The 19,615-nt window shown below is 42.5% G+C and overlaps 1 protein-coding gene and 1 non-coding gene across 3 annotated transcripts in view; both read right to left on the bottom strand.

Moving 5' to 3' along the window:
* Nucleotides 1-19,615, bottom strand: part of rptor (regulatory associated protein of MTOR, complex 1) — a 505,194-nt gene that overhangs the window by 111,298 nt on the left and 374,281 nt on the right. For both annotated transcript variants that reach the window (XM_070857808.1, XM_070857809.1), the window contains 2 exons: nucleotides 11,887-12,073; nucleotides 2,768-2,878 (listed from right to left, as the gene is read on the bottom strand). In XM_070857808.1, the coding sequence (XP_070713909.1) occupies nucleotides 2,768-2,878; nucleotides 11,887-12,073 (298 nt within the window). The remainder of the gene's footprint in view (nucleotides 1-2,767; nucleotides 2,879-11,886; nucleotides 12,074-19,615) is intronic.
* On the bottom strand, nucleotides 646-715 carry trnai-aau (transfer RNA isoleucine (anticodon AAU)). Its single transcript has one exon. It is a non-coding gene; the product is annotated as a tRNA-Ile (tRNA).

The following is a 19,615-nucleotide window of genomic DNA, read 5'->3' as shown; positions in this document are numbered from 1 at the left end:
TTACACAATACTAGATCTAAAATAGCCTGCTCCCTAGTTGGTTCCTCAACACACTGATCTAGAAAACCATCTTGTATACATTCCATGAATTCTCCACACTATTACTGTATATTTGGTTTCCCCAGTCTATATGTAGATCAATGTCCCCCATGATTACTATATTGCCCTTGTTACATGCACCTCTAATTTCCTGATTTATATTGAGTCCTACATTACTGTAATGTATTTGCTTCATGGGTTCTTTGCTTAAGAATTCATAGCAACACATTGCTATTAAGAACTAGTTGGTTTATTAACAAAGGTTTAACAATCACACTACACATTACCAGTTCACCCACCAGGTTCACAATTGCATACCGCATCGTGGATGACCTAGACTCAATTGACTGGGGTTTTATTGAGTCTTGTGAACATTACGTGACTGGCTAAGCCACTCACAATTCAACAGCTCTACAACTATTTTTGTATAGAACAAATAATCAAGTGCCCCCGAACAAAAACTTTCAAGTGCCCCCCTCCCCTTTTTTTGTTTTGTAATTTTTTTTTTGGAGGACACTAAAATGGGATTCGAACCTACCTAAGGGATTTACAGTCTATCGCCTTGACCTCTCAACCAATTCGTCTCAGTGAAATATGAATAGTATTCGAATCGTACGGGGATCGAACCCATGACCTTGGCGTTATTAGCACCACGCTCTAACCAACTGAGCTAACCGGCAAACCTGAGCATACTGACAGGTGCATACATTGCAATTACCTCTCCTGTTTGGGGGCCTATAAACAACTCCCACCAATGTTTTCTACCCAAACTGATTCTACTTCTTGATTTTGAGAGCCAAGATCCTTTCTCTCTTTTGTCTTTATCCCAACCTTTATTATCGGGGCTTTCGCTTCTCCTTTTCCATTTTGCCGCCTTCTACAAATACCCTATACATTGACTGCAGAGGCCCATCGCATCAATCTATAACCTCAGACTCTGATCACTGCTATAGTTACTTAGTATCCGTCAGCGTTGATTTACAATGCTATACCGAGTTGCCTGTGTAACCGTTGCTGCGCGTTTTGTTAAGTAACTCAGTCCATTAAAGATTTGCTACTTAACTGCTAAGTAACTCTGATTACATCTTTGCATGTCTATTAAGCTTTTGTGTACCGAACTATAACTTGATGTTGTGATTTGTAACCAATAAATAGTGCTTAGTGCATGCCTCGAGGTCTGGCTTCTTGCTTGATGATTTGTCGAGAAAGAGTTAATTCACTCACTCAGCAGCTTGAGGGTAACCTAATCGAGGGTTAGTAAATTAAATTATTGATTAGAGACGGATTGGCGAGCAGAGCCAGGTATCATTCATCCCGAGACCTGCACTGGGAGGTAAAACCCCAGATGATTCCTTCGTAAGGAGGGAATTAAGGATTCGTATGATTTCTCGGCATATATATCTCAGGTTACCAAAAAACAGTTTTCTTACAAACAAATATAGTCAGCATGGATAAAGATCCACTTCACAAATCAACTTCTTTGAGCCAGTAACAACCCAAGTGGAATATGGAAAACTCTGACATATTGAACCTAGACTTCCAAAAGACATTTGACAAAGTTCCAGTGGATGGCTACGAGCTGAACTCAAAGGTGCAAGGAATCAGGTTTCTGCGAATGGATAACAAACTGGTTGAAGGGTAGTAAACAACGAGTACTTGTGAGACGAGTTATGTCGTAGTGTGCAGGGAGTGTGTTGCTTCAGGGGACGATGACTGTTGCAAATTTACACGAGGAAGACATTCAAGCATGAGATACAAAGTAGAAAGGAGCCATGAGGCTGATCCCCACTATCAAAGGGCTGAACTCTAAGGAAAGGTTTCCACAGCTTGGAAAGGAGGTGAACTTAGATATACAAGATAGTTATGGGGAGAGAAAATGTAATTAAATTATGAGCAGATTCAGGCAAGAAAAAAGTAAATTTAGGACTGATGAGAAATCTTTTCTTTACACAGTGTATTCAACAAATGGAATAGACTTCCAGATAGAGCAGTGATGAAAACTCTTGGGATCATTTAAGGAACAATTGGATGTTGCACTGGAGGTCTCTAGGGTTTCTCTGAATGGATAAATGACTTTCCTTATCCATAATCATCTTGTGATCTTGTAACTCAATTAAGCCCAAGACGGATAATACTCTTTCCCTATACAGGAGGAAGACGACTAGAGAAGTTATTAAATGTGACTAATGGAGGGGAGTGCAATTGACCGTCAGGCAGTCCTCGAAGCCAAGTTTGCACTCTGGTCTTCAGCCAACAGGTATTTATGGCTTTAAAAATAATGGCACACGCCCTTTCTTTAGAATATGGAAATGGCTCGCCCTGGATTTCTGTACTTTGCACTATGCCTACAATACTGGTCTGAAAGTTAGGGGAGTTTTATGAAACAATTTTTCAGGATCCTAACCTGAGGACACAGTAAAAAAAAAAAAGAGTCACTGCAGTGTAAATTCAACAATGCATCACAGTAAATTTTGGAATAGTGTAATTGGAGTAATTGATTGCAAGCTGTTAATGGACCCGAAATAAGGATCCTCCAAGGATTTGAAGGTCATTCGAACATAAGCATCAGAAAGAAAAAACATTCTTCTCCTACTTACTATGCCAGATGCGACATTTCTTTTAACCGGGTGTGCATTTATAAATTGCATTTGCTTCAATATTCCAAGTCAATTTGCTATGCTAATAAGTAAATCAGAAATCAATATTAATCAGTGGGTAGTTAAAGTACCTTCATCACTGGCTGTGCAAAATATTTTGCGCTCCAATCACAGAAACCTGTTTGCATAGTTGTAGATATGAAGCTTTTGTGTCCAACTCCATCCTCCGAATCTTCAACAGTCTGGAAACATAAAACAAGTTTTAACTACACTCCACACTTGCCATATTAGTCTGAGCTGCAGTATTTGTCTTGTTGAACAACTGCTGGATTTTGTCTTTTGACTTTTCCATTTTATGTTAGGTTATGGAACATTCGCCATCTTTAAATCAAAGTCCTAATTGGTAGGGCGGACCTAGCTGGACAATAAGATATGCTGTTTTAGCTGGTTAAACTCCTGTGCATAATTTGGGTGGGGGGGGCCCATAAGCCTTGGCCAGTCAATCTGCACCTAAACGCTCTGGACTGAAGTCGGGGCGAATGTGCACTGAACATCAAGCAAAAAATTCTATAGGTGTCTCAGTGGCATGTTGTGGAGATCCAAGCATGGTACATGTTTCCCGTTGCTTCAGATTCTCAGCTGACCATAAGAACAGTTCACTGCAACTTGGCATTAAAAGATCTTGTTATAATTAGGGTGCAGTCTAATAAAAAGGCAAACTTGTGCCTTAAATTGAAGTCAATGCAAGTTTTACAGGACTTGAGTGTGAATAAAACCACCTCATCACATTAAAATCAGAATAAGGACAATTAGGAGAACAAAGAAACGTGCAAATTTGCAAATGAAAACAGGAGACGACAAATCTACAGCAGGTCGATCGGCCTCTGAAGGAGAGAGATAGGTTAATGTGCTGGGTGTGACCCTTCATCAGATCTTTCAGAAACTGATCGACTTTCTCTGCATTTCCAGTATTTTTTTTTCCGCAAGGCAATTCATACCCCTTCCCTTCAACAATACACTTTAGCAGCTATTCCCAACATACCATTTAAAGGAGTCAAGTAATGTACTCATCCTGGAATTTATAGGATCCTTCTCTAAAATTGCTAAACATTGGCAGTTCACTTGTTCGATACAAATTCAACGTGCAACGTATTCCTCAGTGCATACCAGTCTGCAAATAGCACTGCACTGCAGTTCTTTTGATTAATAAGGCAATGAAAGTTTGCATTAAGTTACTGGATGTCACAGGAGAAGAAAACTCAGGCGTTTAATTATTTTATGGAACTCAAAGGTAAGCATCTAGACATGCTCACTCTGATAAGTGTCAATGATGCTTAAAAACCATAACAGGAATTTGGAGATATTAAATAGCCTAATGAAGGTATAAAGTACTGCTAACTTTTGCAACCTTCCAATAGACAACATTGTTCAAGGAAAATCAAGTCTCTTCAAACAACGAAGGCTGGAATTGAAGGCGTCTGGCCTTGGCTCAGAGGTAGCGCTCTTGTCTCGCAGTCAGAAGGTGAGGGGTTTAAGTTGTACTCCAGAGACTTGAATACATAATCTAAGCCGTCACTTCAGTGCAGTACTGAGGGAGTGCTGCACGATCAGTGGTGCTGTCTTTCGAATGAGGGACCATCTGCCTTCTCAGATGGTCGTAAAAGATCCCATGGCAATATCTATAGAGGAGGAGCTGAGTTCTCCTGATGTCCTGGTCAACATTTATCCCTCAACCCACGTCTAAAACAGATGGTTTGGTCATATACATCATCGCTGTTTGTGGGACCTTGCTGTGTGCAAATTGGCTGTCGTGCTTCCTACATTACAACAGTAATTCCATTGGCTGCAAAGTGCTTTAGGACTTCCTGAGATTCTGAAAGATGATATATAGATGCAAGCTCTTTCTTTCTTGGTACACATCTTGATACTCCATTCAAATTTAACTGTTCTTGGTGACTAATGATGGTAGCAGGAACTTTAGATTCTCCATTGAATAACACCATGGATACCACAATACCCTGCATTAGTAGCCTGATAATATACAATATTAGAGGCATCTTGGGTATCTTTGTACAACTGCAGATACAGAATGTTGTTGCTAAATTAAGTTTATTTAGGGGTTAAGTCATGGCAGGCGAGCTCAGACATGTGTTATGCTCCTCCTGTGCCATTTGGGAAGTCAGGGACGCTTCCAGTATCCCTGACTACGTGTGCGGGAAGTGTGTCCAGCTGCAGCTCCTGAGAGACCGCATTGCGGCGCTGGAGTTGCGGGTGGATTCACCCTGGAGCATGCACCATGCTGAGAATGACGTGAATAGCACGTTTAGTGAGTTGATCTTACCGCAGGAAAAGGGTACACAGCCAGATAGGGAATGGATGACCAACAGGAAGAGCAGTGCAAGGAAGGTAGCGCAGGGATCCCCCGCAGTCATACCCCTGCAAAACAGATACACCGTTTTGGGTACAGTTGGGGGGGGGGGGGGGGGGATGATTCATCAGGGGAGGGCAGCAGCAGCCAAGTTCATGGCACCGTGGGTGGCTCTGCTGCACAGGATGGCAGGAAAAAGACTGGGAGAGCTATAGTGATAGTGGTGCAGCAGGGAGGGATTCCTGGGACATTGGAACCGGTTCTGGGTGAGGTGGGACCAGTACAAACCGGACGGTCTGCACCTGGGCAGGACCGGAACCAATGTCCTAGGGGGAGTGTTTGCTAATGCCGTTGGGGAGGAGTTAAACTAATATGGCAGGGGGATTGAAACCAATGCAGGGAGACAGAGGGAAGTAGAATGGGGGTAGAAGCAAAAGACAGAAAGAAGAAAAGTAAAAGTGGAGGGCAGAGAATCTTAATGCAAAAAGCAAAAAGGGCCACATTGCAGCAAAATTCTAAAGAGGCAAAGTGTGAGAGAAAGACAAGCCTGAAGGCTCTGTGCCTCAATGCGAGGAGTATTCAGAATAAGGTGGATGAATTAACTGCGCAGATAGCAGTTAACGGGTATGATATAATTGGCATCACGGAGACATGACTCCAGGGTGACCAAGGCTGGGAACTCAACATCCAGGGGTATTCAACATTTAGGAAGGATAGACAGAAAGGAAAAGGAGGCGGGGTGGCATTGCTGATGAAAGAGGAAATTAATGCAATAGTAAGAAAGAACATTAGCTTGGATGATGTGGAATCGGTATGGGTGGAGATGCGGAATGCCAAGGGGCAGAAAACGCTAGTAGGACTTGTGTACAGACCACCAAACAGTAGTAGTAAGGTTGGGGATAGCATCAAACAAGAAATTAGGGATGCATGCAATAAAGGTACAGCAGTTATCATGGGTGACTTTAATCTACATATTGATTGGGCTAACCAAACTGGTAGCAATGCGGTGGAGGAGGATTTCCTGGAGTGTATAAGGGATGGTTTTCTAGACCAACATGTCGAGGAACCAACCAGGGAGCTGGCCATCCTAGACTGGGTGATGTGTAATGAGAAAGGACTAATTAGCAATCTTGTTGTGCAAGACTCCTTGGGGAAGAGTGACCATAATACGGTAGAATTATTTATTAGGCTGGAGAATGACACAGTTAATTCAGAAACTAGGGTCCTGAACATAAGGAAAGGTAACTTCGATGGTATGAGACGTGAATTGGCTAGAACAGACTGGCAAATGATACTTAAAGGGTTGACGGTGGATAGGCAATGGCAAACATTTAAAGACCACATGGATGAACTTCAGCAATTGTACATCCCTGTCTGGAGTAAAAATAAAACGGGGAAGGTGGCTAAACCGTGGCTAACAAGGGAAATTAAGGATAGTGTTAAATCCAAGGAAGAGGCATATAAATTGGCCAGAAAAAGCAGCAGACCGGAGGACTGGGAGAAATTTAGAATTCAGCAGAGGAGGACAAAAGGTTTAATTAAGAGTGGGAAAATAGAGTACAGGAAGAAGCTTGCCGGGAACATAAAAACTGACTGCAAAAGCTCCTATAGATATGTGAAGAGAAAAAGATTATTGAAGACAAATGTAGGTCCCTTGCAGTCGGATTCAGGTGAATTTATAATGGGGAACAAAGAAATGGCAGACCAATTGAACAAATACTTTGGTTCTGTCTTCACGAAGGAAGATACAAATAACCTTCCAGAAGTACTAGGGGACCGAGGGTCGAGTGAGAAGGAGGAACTGAAGGATATTCTTATTAGGTGGGAAATTGTGTTCGGGAAATTGATGGGATTGAAGGCCGATAAATCCCCAGGGCCTGATAGTCTGCATCCCAGAGTACTTAAGAAAGTGGCCCTAGAAATAGCGGATGCATTGGTGATCATTTTCCAACCGTCTATCGACTCGGGATCAGTTCCTATGGATTGGAGGGTAGCTAATGTATCACCATTTTTTTAAAAAGGGAGGGAAAGAGAAAGCGGGTAATTATAGACTGGTTAGCCTGACATCAGTGGTGGGGAAAATATTGGAATCAATTATTAAGGATGAAATAGCAGCGCATTTGGAAAGCAGTGACAGGATCGGTCCAAGTCAGCATGGATTTATGAAGCGGAAATCATGCTTGACAAATCTTCTGGAAGTTTTTGAGGATGTAACTAGTAGAGTGGACAAGGGAGAACCAGTGGATGTGGTGTATTTGGACTTTCAAAAGGCTTTTGACAAGGTCCCACACAAGAGACTGGTGTGCAAAATCAAAGCACATGGTATTGGGGATAATATACTGACGTGGATAGCGAACTGGTTGGCAGACAAGAAGCAGAGAGTCGGGATAAACGGGTCCTTTGCAGAATGGCAGGCAGTGACTAGTGGAGTGTCGCAGGGCTCAGTGCTGGGACCCCAGCTCTTTACAATAAACATCAATGATGTGGATGAAGGAATTGAGTGTAATATCTCCAAGTTTGCAGATGACACTAAACTGGGTGGCGGTGTGAGCTGTGAGGGGGCTGCTAAGAGGCTGCAGTGTGACTTGGATAGGTTAGGTGAGTGGGCAAATGCATGGCAGATGTAGTATAATGTGGATAAATGTGAGGTTATCCACTTTGGGGTCAAAAACGCAAAGACATATTATTATCTGAATGGTGGCAGATTAGGAAAAGGGGAGGTGCAATGAGACCTGGGTGTCATGGTTCATCAGTCATTAAAAGTTAGCATACAGGTACAGCACGCGGTAAAGGCGGCAAATGGTATGTTGGCCTTGATAGCTAGGGGATTTGAGTATCAGAGCAAGGAGGTCTTACTGCAGTTGTACAGGGCCTTGGTGAGGCCTCACCTGGAATATTGTGTTCAGTTTTGGTCTCCTAATCTGAGGAAGGACGTTCTTACTATTGAGGGGGTGCAGCGAAGGTTCACCAGACTGATTCCTGGGATGGCAGGACTGACACTTGAGGAGAGACTGGATCAACTGAGCCTTTATACATTGGAGTTTAGAAGGATGAGAGGGGATCTCATAGAAACGTATAAGATTCTGATGGAACGGGACAGGTTAGATGCGGGTAGATTGTTCCCGATGTTGGGGAAGTCCACAACAAGGGGACACAGTCTTAGGATAAGGGGTAGGCCATTTAGGACTGAGATGAGGAGAAACTTCTTCACTCAGAGTTGTTAACCTGTGGCATTCCCTACCGCAGAGAGTTGTTAATGCCAGTTCATTGGATATATTCAAGAGGGAGTTAGATATGGACCTTACAGCGAAGGGGATCAAGGGGTATGGAAAGAAAGCAGGAAAGGGGTACCGAGGGAATGATCAGCCATGATCTTATTGAATGGTGGTGCAGGCTCGAAGGGCCGAATGGTCTACTCCTGTATCTATTTTCTATGTTTCCATGTTAGTAATTTATATCGACTCATTTACCTTTTTTCTCCTCTAGAAATGTTCAAAGACACAGTTCCTCGGAGAGGGTTACAAAGATGAACAAATGATTCTGCACATTTTAAAATCAGAAATATACGGATTTTGGGATTGCCAGAACAGTTATTCACACTAGTCCCTGGAGAAATGCTCCTTAGCAACCCAAGTTGGAATGCTTTATCTATGTAGATCAGTAACTCTGAAGTTGGTGACTTTTATTGCATTCTGATTAAATTACATGGGATGCCAGTGGTTTGTGCAACCAACGCTTTCAGAAACGGAGAAATTTGTTTGCAGCCCTTAAGTTGCAGCATTACATTTCTATTTTTTCTTAATGAGTGCTAATCAGTTCTTATTATTACTTTAGCTTACTTGTAAATTTTAACTTATTTTTCTTCTGTAGAGTTCTGAGCTTTCACTGGTTAATATGCAATTTTTGAAACAGAGTTGAATTTAATAATTAGAACAGAAAATGGCTCCTTTTCTTTTTATAAAAAGAGGATCTTTATCGCAGTTAGGGGTGGGGAGAACAAGGACAGCTACCTTATTTTCATTATGGCTCTGTCAAGACAAAAAGTAACACGATTGTATGCTTGCCAAAAACAGGTTGTCAAAAGATTTCTCTATTTCAGTGTCTCTTTAAGGGAAAATAGGCTTTTCCAGCAAAGCATCGTCTCAGAAATGTCCATTTCTGCTTAATGGGAACAGTGCACACAGTAATAAATAGCTCTCAAGCCATTTGCTTTTCAGAATAATCGGTACTGTTGTCAATTTAAAAAAATACAAACATTACACAGCTGACACAAAGTAAAAGGTTACAACATTATCTCAGCCGAAGGAATAAAATAAATTATTCATCAGAGGTGCTGTTAGCTCTCAACGGGAATTGAGTTTATTCATTGAGAGGAGAAGGGTATGCACATGGAAGAGAGCAGCCTGCATTACTGATGATGATTTCAAACCACACTTCTCATTTACATCCAACTATCACAGCACTTAAGATGCCACCAAGATAGATTGGAATTCATGCACAGACCTTCATTGTAAAGTCTTCCTACTTCCACCTCTGTATCAGCGCCCATCTCCACCCATCTGCTTTTGTTACTGACAGACTCGACTATTCCAATGCTCTCCTGGTCAGCCTCCCATCTTCCACCCTCCATAAACTCAGTTTCATCCCAAACTCTGCTGCTCATATCCTACCCCACACCAGTTCGCCAATAACCCCTATGCTCGCTGCCCTACTTTGACTCCCAGCCCACCCATGCCTTGACTTTAAAAATTCTCATTCTCATGTTCAAATCCCTCCATAGCCTCGCCCCCTCCCTATCTCTATAACCTCCCCCAGCACTACAACCCTCCAAGAGCTTTGCGTTCCTCCAACTCTGGCCTCTGTGAATCCCCAACTCCTTTCACCCCACCACTGACAATCGTACCTTCAACCGTCCAAGCATGAGGCTCTGGAATTCCCTCCCTCAACCTCGCGGCCTTTCCACCTCTTTCTCCTTCTTTAAAGCCTTCCTGAAAAACCTACCTCTTCAACCAACCTTTTACATAAGAACATAATAGGAGCAGGAGTAAGTCATACGGCCCCTCGAGCCTGCTCCGCCATTTAATACGATCATGGCTGATCTGATCATGGACTCAGGTCCGCTTCCCTGCCCGCTCCCCATAACCCCTTATTCCCTTCTCATTTAAGAAACTATCTATTTCTGTCTTAAATTTATTCAATGTCCCAGCTTCCACAGCTCTATGAGGAAGCGAATTCCACAGATCCAAAACCCTCAGAAGAAATTTCTCCTCATCTCAGTTTTAAATGGGCGGCCCCTTATTCTAAGATTATGCCCTCTAGTTCTAGTCTCCCCTATCAGTGAAAACATCCTCTCTGTATCTACCTTGTCAAGCCCCTTCATAATCTTATATGTTTCAATAAGAGCACCTCTCATTCTTCTGAATTCCAACCCCCTCATCTCTGGATTCAACCTTGTGAACCTTCTCTGAACTGCCTCCAAAGCAAGTATATCCTTTCATAAACATGGAAACGAAAACTGCACGCAGTATTCCAGGTGTGGCCTCACCAATACCTTGTACAACTGTAGCAAGACTGCCCTGCTTTTATACTCCATTCCTTTTGCAATAAAGGCCAAGATTCCATTGGCCTTCCTGATCATTTGCTGTACCTGCATTCTAACCTTTTGTGTTTCATGCACAAGTACCCCCAAGTCCCGCTGTACTGCAGCACTTTGCAATCTTTCTCCATTTAAATAACTTGCTCTTTGATTTTTTTCTGCCAAAGTGCATGACCTCACACTTTCCAACAGTGTACTCCATCTGCCAAATGTTTGCTTACTCACTCAGTCTGTCTATGTCCTTTTGCAGATTTTTTGTGTTCTCCTTGCACATTGCTTTTCCTCCCATCTTTGAATCATCAGCAAACTTGGCTACGTTACACTCAGTTCCTTCCTCCAAGTCGTTAATATAGAAATTAAATAGTTGGGGTCCCAGCACTGATCCCTGCAGCACCCCACTGGTTACTGATTGCCAACCTGAGAATGAACCATTTATCCCTATTCTCTGTTTTCTGTTTGCTATCCAATCCTCTTTCCATGCTAATATATTACCCCCAACTCAGTGAACTTTTATCTTGTGCAGTCACCTTTTATGTGGCACCTTGACAAATGCCTTCTGGAAGTCAAAATACACCACATTCACTGATTCTCTTTTATCCATCCTGTTCTTTACATCCTCAAAAAGCTCCAGCAAATTTGTCAAACATGACCTCCCCTTCATAAATCCATGCTGACTCTGCCTGACCGAATTATGCTTCTCCAAATGTCCTGCTACTGCTTCTTTAATAATGGACTCCAACATCTTCCCAACCACAGATGTTAACTGGTCTATAACTTCCTGATTTTTGTCTGTCTCCTTTTTTAAATAGGGGCGTTACATTTGCAGTTTTCCAATCTGCTGGGACCTCCCCAGAATCCAGGGAATTTTGGTAAATTCTAACCAATGCATCCACTATCCCTGCGACTACTTCTCTTAAGACCCTAGGATGCAAGCCATCAGGTCCAGGGGATTTATCTGCCTTTAGTCCCATTATCTTACTGAGTACCACCTCCTTAGTGATTGTGATTGTGTTACGTTCCTCCCCCACTATAGCCCCTTGACTATCCACTGTTGGGATATTGTTAGTGTCCTCTACCGTAAAGACTGATACAAAATATTTGTTCAAAGTTTCTGCCATCTCCATGTTCCCCATTACTAATTCCCTGGTCTCGTCCTCTTAGTCACCCATCCTAATATTTTCTTCTTTGGCTCAGTGTCAATTTTTTTCATTCAGTAAAAGACAATTTATTCCAGTGTTTTGAGTTCTTTATCTTCTATTTAATACCATATCCAACAGGTTCCTTACCTGATCTGGCCCTTTATCGAACATCTTTCGCGTTCTGGAAAACTGGTGAGAGTGTGGTGTGTACTGCACCCCGGCAGTTGTGCCAGTTCCTTGCCGTGATGCTGACGATATATCTCTGGGTGTTGCCTGTTTACTCACATCATTGGTTAGACTGGAACTACTTGTGCTGGGTATGGGAGGTGAACCTCTGGAACAGAAAAGAAGATTTAAGTCAAGACAGAATCTTCTGAAAAGTGATAACATTTACCGACATGGAAACAACCTTATTACCAGGAAATAAATGCTACCCGTTATTTAATGCAAATGAGAAAGAGAACCGTAATGTTCAAATGTTTGAACAAAACCTGCGTTAGGTTTTTAAAAAAAGACTTGACACAGCATGTTGACACCAACTCTGCATCAGTGAGAGTTGTGGGTTCAAGTGCTTCCAGAGTTAAGGGTAACAGCAGGGAATAGTTCCTTCTACTCTGCCCCAACAATGTGCCTCAAGTCTAATCTCAGTAAAGGACCCGCGACTGCACCAATGTGATATTTCCATTTCCCACAGAAGTAATCACTTGTGGTCTTTTTGTACAGCAAGTTCAGTTGTGCTAAATTAGAGGCAGTTTTATGCTGTGGACGCTGTGGGTCACTTGTAATTGGGTGGAGACGGCTCAACTTCATTAGACATAGGGCCTTTGCAGCGAGAGAACAACAAAGATCTTGACCCTATTAGTGTGAGCTGGATCGGAAGCCAGGTGCTCGCAGTGAAAGGACAGCGTGTTAATGAACTGTATCGACTAGACCCCTATAAAATTCTGTGTATGGCAACTTAGATCGGTTATTTCATGAGGCTAGAAAATGTGATCAGGAATTTCCACAGTTTTAGTTGACATTTTAGAACATATGAACATAAGAATTAGGAACAGGAGTAGACCATCTAGCCCCTCGAGCCTGCTCCGCCATTCAACAAGATCATGGCTGATCTGGCCGTGGACTCAGCTCCACTTACCCGCCCGCTCCCCATAACCCTTAATTCCCTTATTGGTTAAAAATCTATCTATCTGTGACTTGAATGCATTCAATGAGCTAGCCTCAACTGCTTCCTTGGGCAGAGAATTCCACAGATTCACAACCCTCTGGGAGAAGAAATTCCTTCTCAACTCGCTTTTAAATTGGCTCCCCCGTATTTTGAGGCTGTGCCCCCTAGTTCTAGTCTCCCCGACCAGTGGAAACAACCTCTCTGCCTCTATCTTGTCTATCCCTTTCATTATTTTAAATGTTTCTATTTAGATCACCCCTCATTCTTCTGAACTCCAACGAGTAAAGACCCAGTCTACTTAATCTATCATCATAAGGTAACCCCCTCATCTCCGGAATCAGCCGAGTGAATCGTCTCTGTAACCCCTCCAAAGCTAGTATATCCTTCCTTAAGTAAGGTGACCAAAACTGCACACAGTACTCCAGGTACGGCCTCACCAATACCCTATACAGTTGCAGCAGGACCTCCCTGCTTTTGTACTCCATCCCTCTCGCAATGAAGGCCAACATTCCATTCGCCTTCCTGATTACCTGCTGCACCTGCAAACTAACTTTTTGAGATTCATGCACAAGGACCCCCAGGTTCCTCTGCACCGCAGCATGTTGTAATTTCTCCCCATTCAAATAATATTCCCTTTTACTGTTTTTTTCCCCAAGGTTGATGACCTCACACTTTCCGACATTGTATTCCATCTGCCAAACCTTAGCCCATTCGCTTAACCTATCTAAATCTCTTTGCAGCCTCTCTGTGCCCTCTACACAACCCGCTTTCCCACTAATCTTTGTGTCATCTGCAAATTTTGTTATACTACACTCTGTCCCCTCTTCCAGGTCATCTATGTATATTGTAAACAGTTGTGGTCCCAGCACCGATCTCTGTGGCACACCACTAACCACCGATTTCCAACCCGAAAAGGACCCATTTATCCCGACTCTCTGCTTTCTGTTAGCCAGCCGATTTTCTATCCATGCTAATACATTTCCACTGACTCCGCGTACCTTTATCTTCTGCAGTAACCTTTTGTGTGGCACCTTATTGAATGCCTTTTGAAAATCTAAATGCACCACATCCATCAGTACACCTCTATCCACCATGCTCGTTATATCCTCAAAGAATTCCAGTAAATTAGTTAAACGTGATTTCCCCTTCATGAATCCATGCTGCGTCTGCTTGATTGCACTATTCCTATCCAGATGTCCCGCTATTTCTTCCTTAATGATAGTTTCAAGCATTTTCCCCATTACAGATGTTAAACTAACTGGCCTATAGTTACCTGGCTTTTGTCTGCCCCTTTTTTTAAACAGAGGCGTTACATTAGTTGCTTTCCAATCCGCTGGTACCTCCCCAGAGTCCAGAGAATTTTGGTAGATTATAACGAATGCATCTGCTATAACTTCCGCCATCTCTTTTAATACCCTGGGATGCATTTCATCAGGACCAGGGGACTTGTCTACCTTGAGTCCCATTAGCCTGTCCAGCACTACCCCCTTAGTGATAGTAATTGTCTCAAGGTCCTCCCTTCCCACATTCCTGTGACCAGCAATTTCTGGCATGGTTTCTGTGTCTTCCACTGTGAAGACTGAAGTAAAATAATTGTTTCAGGTCTCAGCCATTTCCACATTTCCCATTATTAAATCCCCCTTCTCATCTTCTAAGGGACCAACATTTACTTTAGACACTCTTTTCCGTTTTATATATCGGCAAAAGCTTTTACTATCCGTTTTTATGTTTTGCGCAAGTGTCGATGCAGCTCGAGAAGACGTGAAACATACTTTTCAAACTTCGTAACGATATTCAAATTAGTGAACAAAGGAACTAACATTATTTATTTCATGTACATGAGGCAAATGAATCTTGGGAGCAAAACTAATCATGTATTACTTGGAGAAACAATATGGTGGGGAGGAAAAAAATCCACCAGACCCACTTATTGTCAACAACCCTAAAAGAAAGAAAGTGACTTTGAAAGAAAAAGTTGCATTTCATAGCACCTTAATCTTGTGTTGTGTTTAAGAAATATTTCAAAGAGCTACACGTTCATTAAGAAAATTTGAAGTGCAGTGATTGTTAAGGAGGCAAATGGAACATTATTGAGTTTGGTTCGAGGACTGCGTGCTCTGAATTTATCCCAACACTACGAGAATGGGGGGTTGCCACAAAACTAGGTTATTCGAATGTACTACAGAAATATGAAAGTCATTCAGACAACTCAATTATTGAGGGCTTAAATGTGGATGTGTTATTCTTAATAATCTACATAACATGACTGAAATAGCCACAGGCACACACCTGGGTGAATCCTCTTGAAACTGGAGCCTCACGTACATCAAATATCAACTCTGAAGCAAAGGTAGAGTGCCCAAGTAATGATTAACAGTTACTTTGAAGTCCAGGGATCCAGCATACATCAAGATTAATTTCATGAACTAATGCTTTCATAACTCCCATAGGCATGATGGCTCAAGTGTCTAAGTGCGAATATAAAATCCAGGTCCTAAATTATTTAATTAGTGGCACTACACTTAGCCACGATCCAAGGCCCCAAATACTCCTTCCAGGTGAAACAGCGATTTACTTGGACTTCTTTCAATTCAGTATACTGTATTCGCTGCTCACGATGCGGTCTCCTCTACATTGGCGAGACCAAGCGTAGATTGGGTGACTGCTTTGCGGAGCACCTCCGTTCAGTCCGCAAGTGTGACCCCGAGCTTCCGGTCGCCTGTCACTTTAATTCTCCACTGCATTCTCACTCTGAGCTCTCTGTCCTCGGTCTCTTCCACTGTTCCAATGGAGCTCAACGCAAGCTCGAGGAACTGCACCTCATCTTTCGTTTCGGCACTATACTGCCTTCTGGACTCAACATCGCGTTCAAAAGTTTCAGAGCGTAACCACTGCCCATCATTGGCTCCCTCCCCCCTCAGAGCCTGTTTCTTTTTCTTTTTTTCTCCTTATCGATAACGGCAGTTAGTCATTATCCCGCCACTGACACCCTATCTCAACCAATGTTTTTCTAACTCCTGGCATTACCATTTGAATTTGGGCCATCATCCCTTTTGTCTCTCTAATCTCTCGTCTTCCAACCTATCACAGACCTTCCCTATTGTTCTTTCTTCCCCTCCCAACTTTCAGTGCTCGTTAAGAATCCATTCTTTTCGAACACTCTGCAGTTGAGGAAAGGTCATCGATCCGAAATGTTAACTTTGCTTCCTCTCCACAGATACTGCCTGACTCGCTGAGATTTCCAGCATTTTCTGGTTTTAATTCCAGATTCCAGCATCCGCAGTAGTTTGCTTTTGTATTTTTATTCTAGCTATCGATCAGTTTGTTTCTCGACACCCGGGCCAAAGGAATTAAATTTGCTCTGCACTTAGGAGACCAGCGTGATTTGCTTTTTCTTCAAACATCTAAAAATGATGTCATGTGCAATTTAAAGCTGCAGTATAATGCCAAACAGAAAGCTCACTGTTGAAGGGCTCTGCTTGGTAAATGTGGCCACGTAAAGAACATATTACTTGATTTGTTTTTTTTAAAATGGAACAGAATTGGGATAAACACCCCAAATAACCAATTCCAATTATCTTTTGAAATGGTCACCTATATAAGTCAGAAAAATCAGTAGACAAAACTGTGCTCTTAACCAACTTTGTTTTGCCAGATCACAATACCATACGCGAGCGGACAGGTATTTCACACAACTCACTGTCACCAGTGTAATTTTAAGATAATTTCCTCTTGGCTTTGACACTTCTTTAATAAAAGCAGACCTCTCATCCAGTGTTTGCCGTAATTTTTATTTTGGGTTTCGCGCAGCTTGTCGGGAAAGTTGCTCTCATCCCTTATGAGCCAAATGCTGCAGTCAGTCCTGCAGCTTTCTAGCCCTGTATTTTGTCCCCAGATCTTGTGCCCTTTAGGATTCGCACAATGCTACATCCTAGGGCCCATTGGGCTCTACTTCTCGCCAAGCCACTCTGGAACACATCAACAGATGAGTTCAAGCTGGATTAAGATTAAAAACTAACTAGATTGATTTGTGACAAAATTTAAACAAGTAGGACACATGCAGAATAAGACAAGCCAATGAACAATGACAGCAGTAAATGGCCCAATCTTTAAACATTACACTCTGCTCCTGACACCACCACATGCAGTCAGAGAGTCTGTCAATAGTTTGCAACATGCTCCAGAATTCGCCGTAGGTTCCATTTTACCCTGAACCATCCCAGGTTCCAACAATTTTGTGGTCCAGTCTCTTTGTCACTCTCTTAGAAATCTAATTAACCATTAAGCTGCGTGAAATACACTGAATTGAGTCGAGACGTGATTGTGTAATAAGTTCCTCCGATAGCTCCATTTGCCTGAGCAAAACTGAGGTCAATGAGGTGGTACAGGAGAAAATCCTCTCTTGACTGGAGTCATATCTGACAAAGAAAATGGTTGTGGTTGTCACAAGCCAATCATCACAGTCCCAGAGCATTGATGGAGTGTCTCAAGGATGGACCTCAGCTCAACCATCTTCAGCTGCTCCATCAATGATCTTCCCTCCACCACAAGGACATCAGCGTGGCTATTTACTGATGATGTACAACTCCCTTGACAATGAACCATCCCTTGCCAGCCTACAGCACGACCTGGACATCATCCAGGCATGTGCTGACGAGTGACAGGCAACGCAAGAGCCAAATAATGATCATCGCAAATAAGCGAAAGCTTAGTTATCTCCCTGGACTTTAAACGACAGCACCATTGGCATCATTGTATGGGTTATGAGAGTCCATAAAACACGACCACCTTAACGCACCAACCACTCTATTGGCTGGAACATATGAACAATGACGGACAGGTAAAGGACCCTCTGGTCCATTGAGCCTGTCCCACACAATTGTGATACCTTTTGTTAATCCACACTTATCCAAGTGGCTGTTAATTTTGTCCCCGATTATTGTTTCTAAAAGCTTCCCCAACATGGATGTTAAACGGACTGGTCTGTAGTTGCTGGGTTTATCCTTGCACTTTTTTGAACAAGGGTATAACATTTGAAATTCTTCAGTCCTCTAGCGCCACCCCTGTGTCTGAGGAGGATTGGAAGAATATGGCCAGCACCTCTGCAATTTGCACCTTTACTTCCCTCAGCATCCTAGGATGCATCCCATCGGTTCTGGAGACTCATAGAAACATAGAACATAGAAACATAGAAACATAGAAATTTACAGCGCAGAAGGAGGCCATTTCGGCCCATCATGTCCGCGCCGGCCGACAAAGAGCCACACAGCCCTTGGTCAGCAGCCCTAAAGGTTACATATAAACCTATGAACAATGATGGAAAGGCAAAGAGCACCCAGCACAACCAGTCCACCTCACACAACTGCGGCACCCCTTATACTGAAACATTCTGCACTCCACCCCAACCAGAGCCATGTGATCTCCTGGGAGAGGCAAAAACCAGATTAAAAACCCAGGCCAATTTAGAAAGAAAAAATCTGGGAAAATTCCTCTCCAAGCCATCCAGGTGATCAAAATTAGTCCAGATCACCCTTGTCGTATTCTATTCCCTGCAGTACTTACCAGTATAACTGCGCCTTCCAACAAAAGGTCATCCAGTCTAATCCCAATTACCAGCTCTAGGTCATCTACTTTAAGTACAGCCAGCCTTTCTGGTGTCTCCTCTATCAATTTTTATCCCATCATGTATCTCAACTACCTCCTCTTTCACTATGACTTTGGCAGCATCTTCTTCCCTGATAAAGACAGATGCAAAGTATCATTTAGTACCTCAGCCATGTCCTCTGTCTCCATGCATAGGTCTCGTTTTTGGCCCCATCCCTCTTCTTACTACCCATTTACTATTTCATGGATAAATTGAGATTAAAACTAAACTGCAAACTAAAAGGAAGGCATATGATTCAATTAGGTCTAACAAAGAGAAAATCATGAGGAATATAGAAATTGTAGTGGGGCGGTGAAGAGAGAGATTAGAAGGGATAAAAGGAACATGAAAAAGGCTTGCAAATAATATAGAAGTTAATGTGGGCTTTCATAAGCATATAAAAGTTAAAACAGTTTAAGAGCATAGGACCACTCAGGAATGAAGGAGGGAGGCTAATTGTGAACGATGAAGGTATGATGGAATTATTAAATACTTTGCACTAGCTTTTTACAAACAATGGTAAGAGTAAGAATGCAGGTGGACTGGAGGGTATGGAACAACTGTTGCCGATAGCTAGAAATGGAATGGGCTGGGAAAGAAATAGTGCAACTTAAAATGGAAAATCACTGGACCCTGATGGAATGCACCCGAGACAGTTGAAAGAAGTCAGAGCGGCTGGCTGAAGCTCTGGTCACAATTTTTTCAGTCCTCAAATATGCAAATTGTGCTGTGCGACTGGACAGTATCCAGTGTTGCAGCTTTCGACAAGAGAGCGAAGCAGAAAGCAGTTAAGTGTGGACCAGTTAGTCTAACACCAATTGTGGGCAAACTGTCAGAAATGACAAAATTAGTGAACATTGGTTAATCAAGGACAGCTAGCACTGGTGAAGGCGAGTGTTGTTTGGTAAATTTAAGAGTTTTCTGAAAAGGTGACTGACTGGATAGATAAAGGGAATGCAGTTGAAGTAGTCTATATTGATTTTTCAGAAGGTTTGTGATAAGGAGTCTCGCAAGAGAAATGTTGTTGAAAGGTATATGGTATAAAAGGATATGTAGCAGCATGG

This window comes from Pristiophorus japonicus, chromosome 16 (genome assembly GCF_044704955.1).
Source record: "Pristiophorus japonicus isolate sPriJap1 chromosome 16, sPriJap1.hap1, whole genome shotgun sequence".
Taxonomy (NCBI): Eukaryota; Metazoa; Chordata; class Chondrichthyes; family Pristiophoridae; genus Pristiophorus; species Pristiophorus japonicus.
The sequence above is the reverse complement of the archived record's forward strand: the minus strand, read 5'-3'. Positions and strand labels throughout refer to the sequence as shown.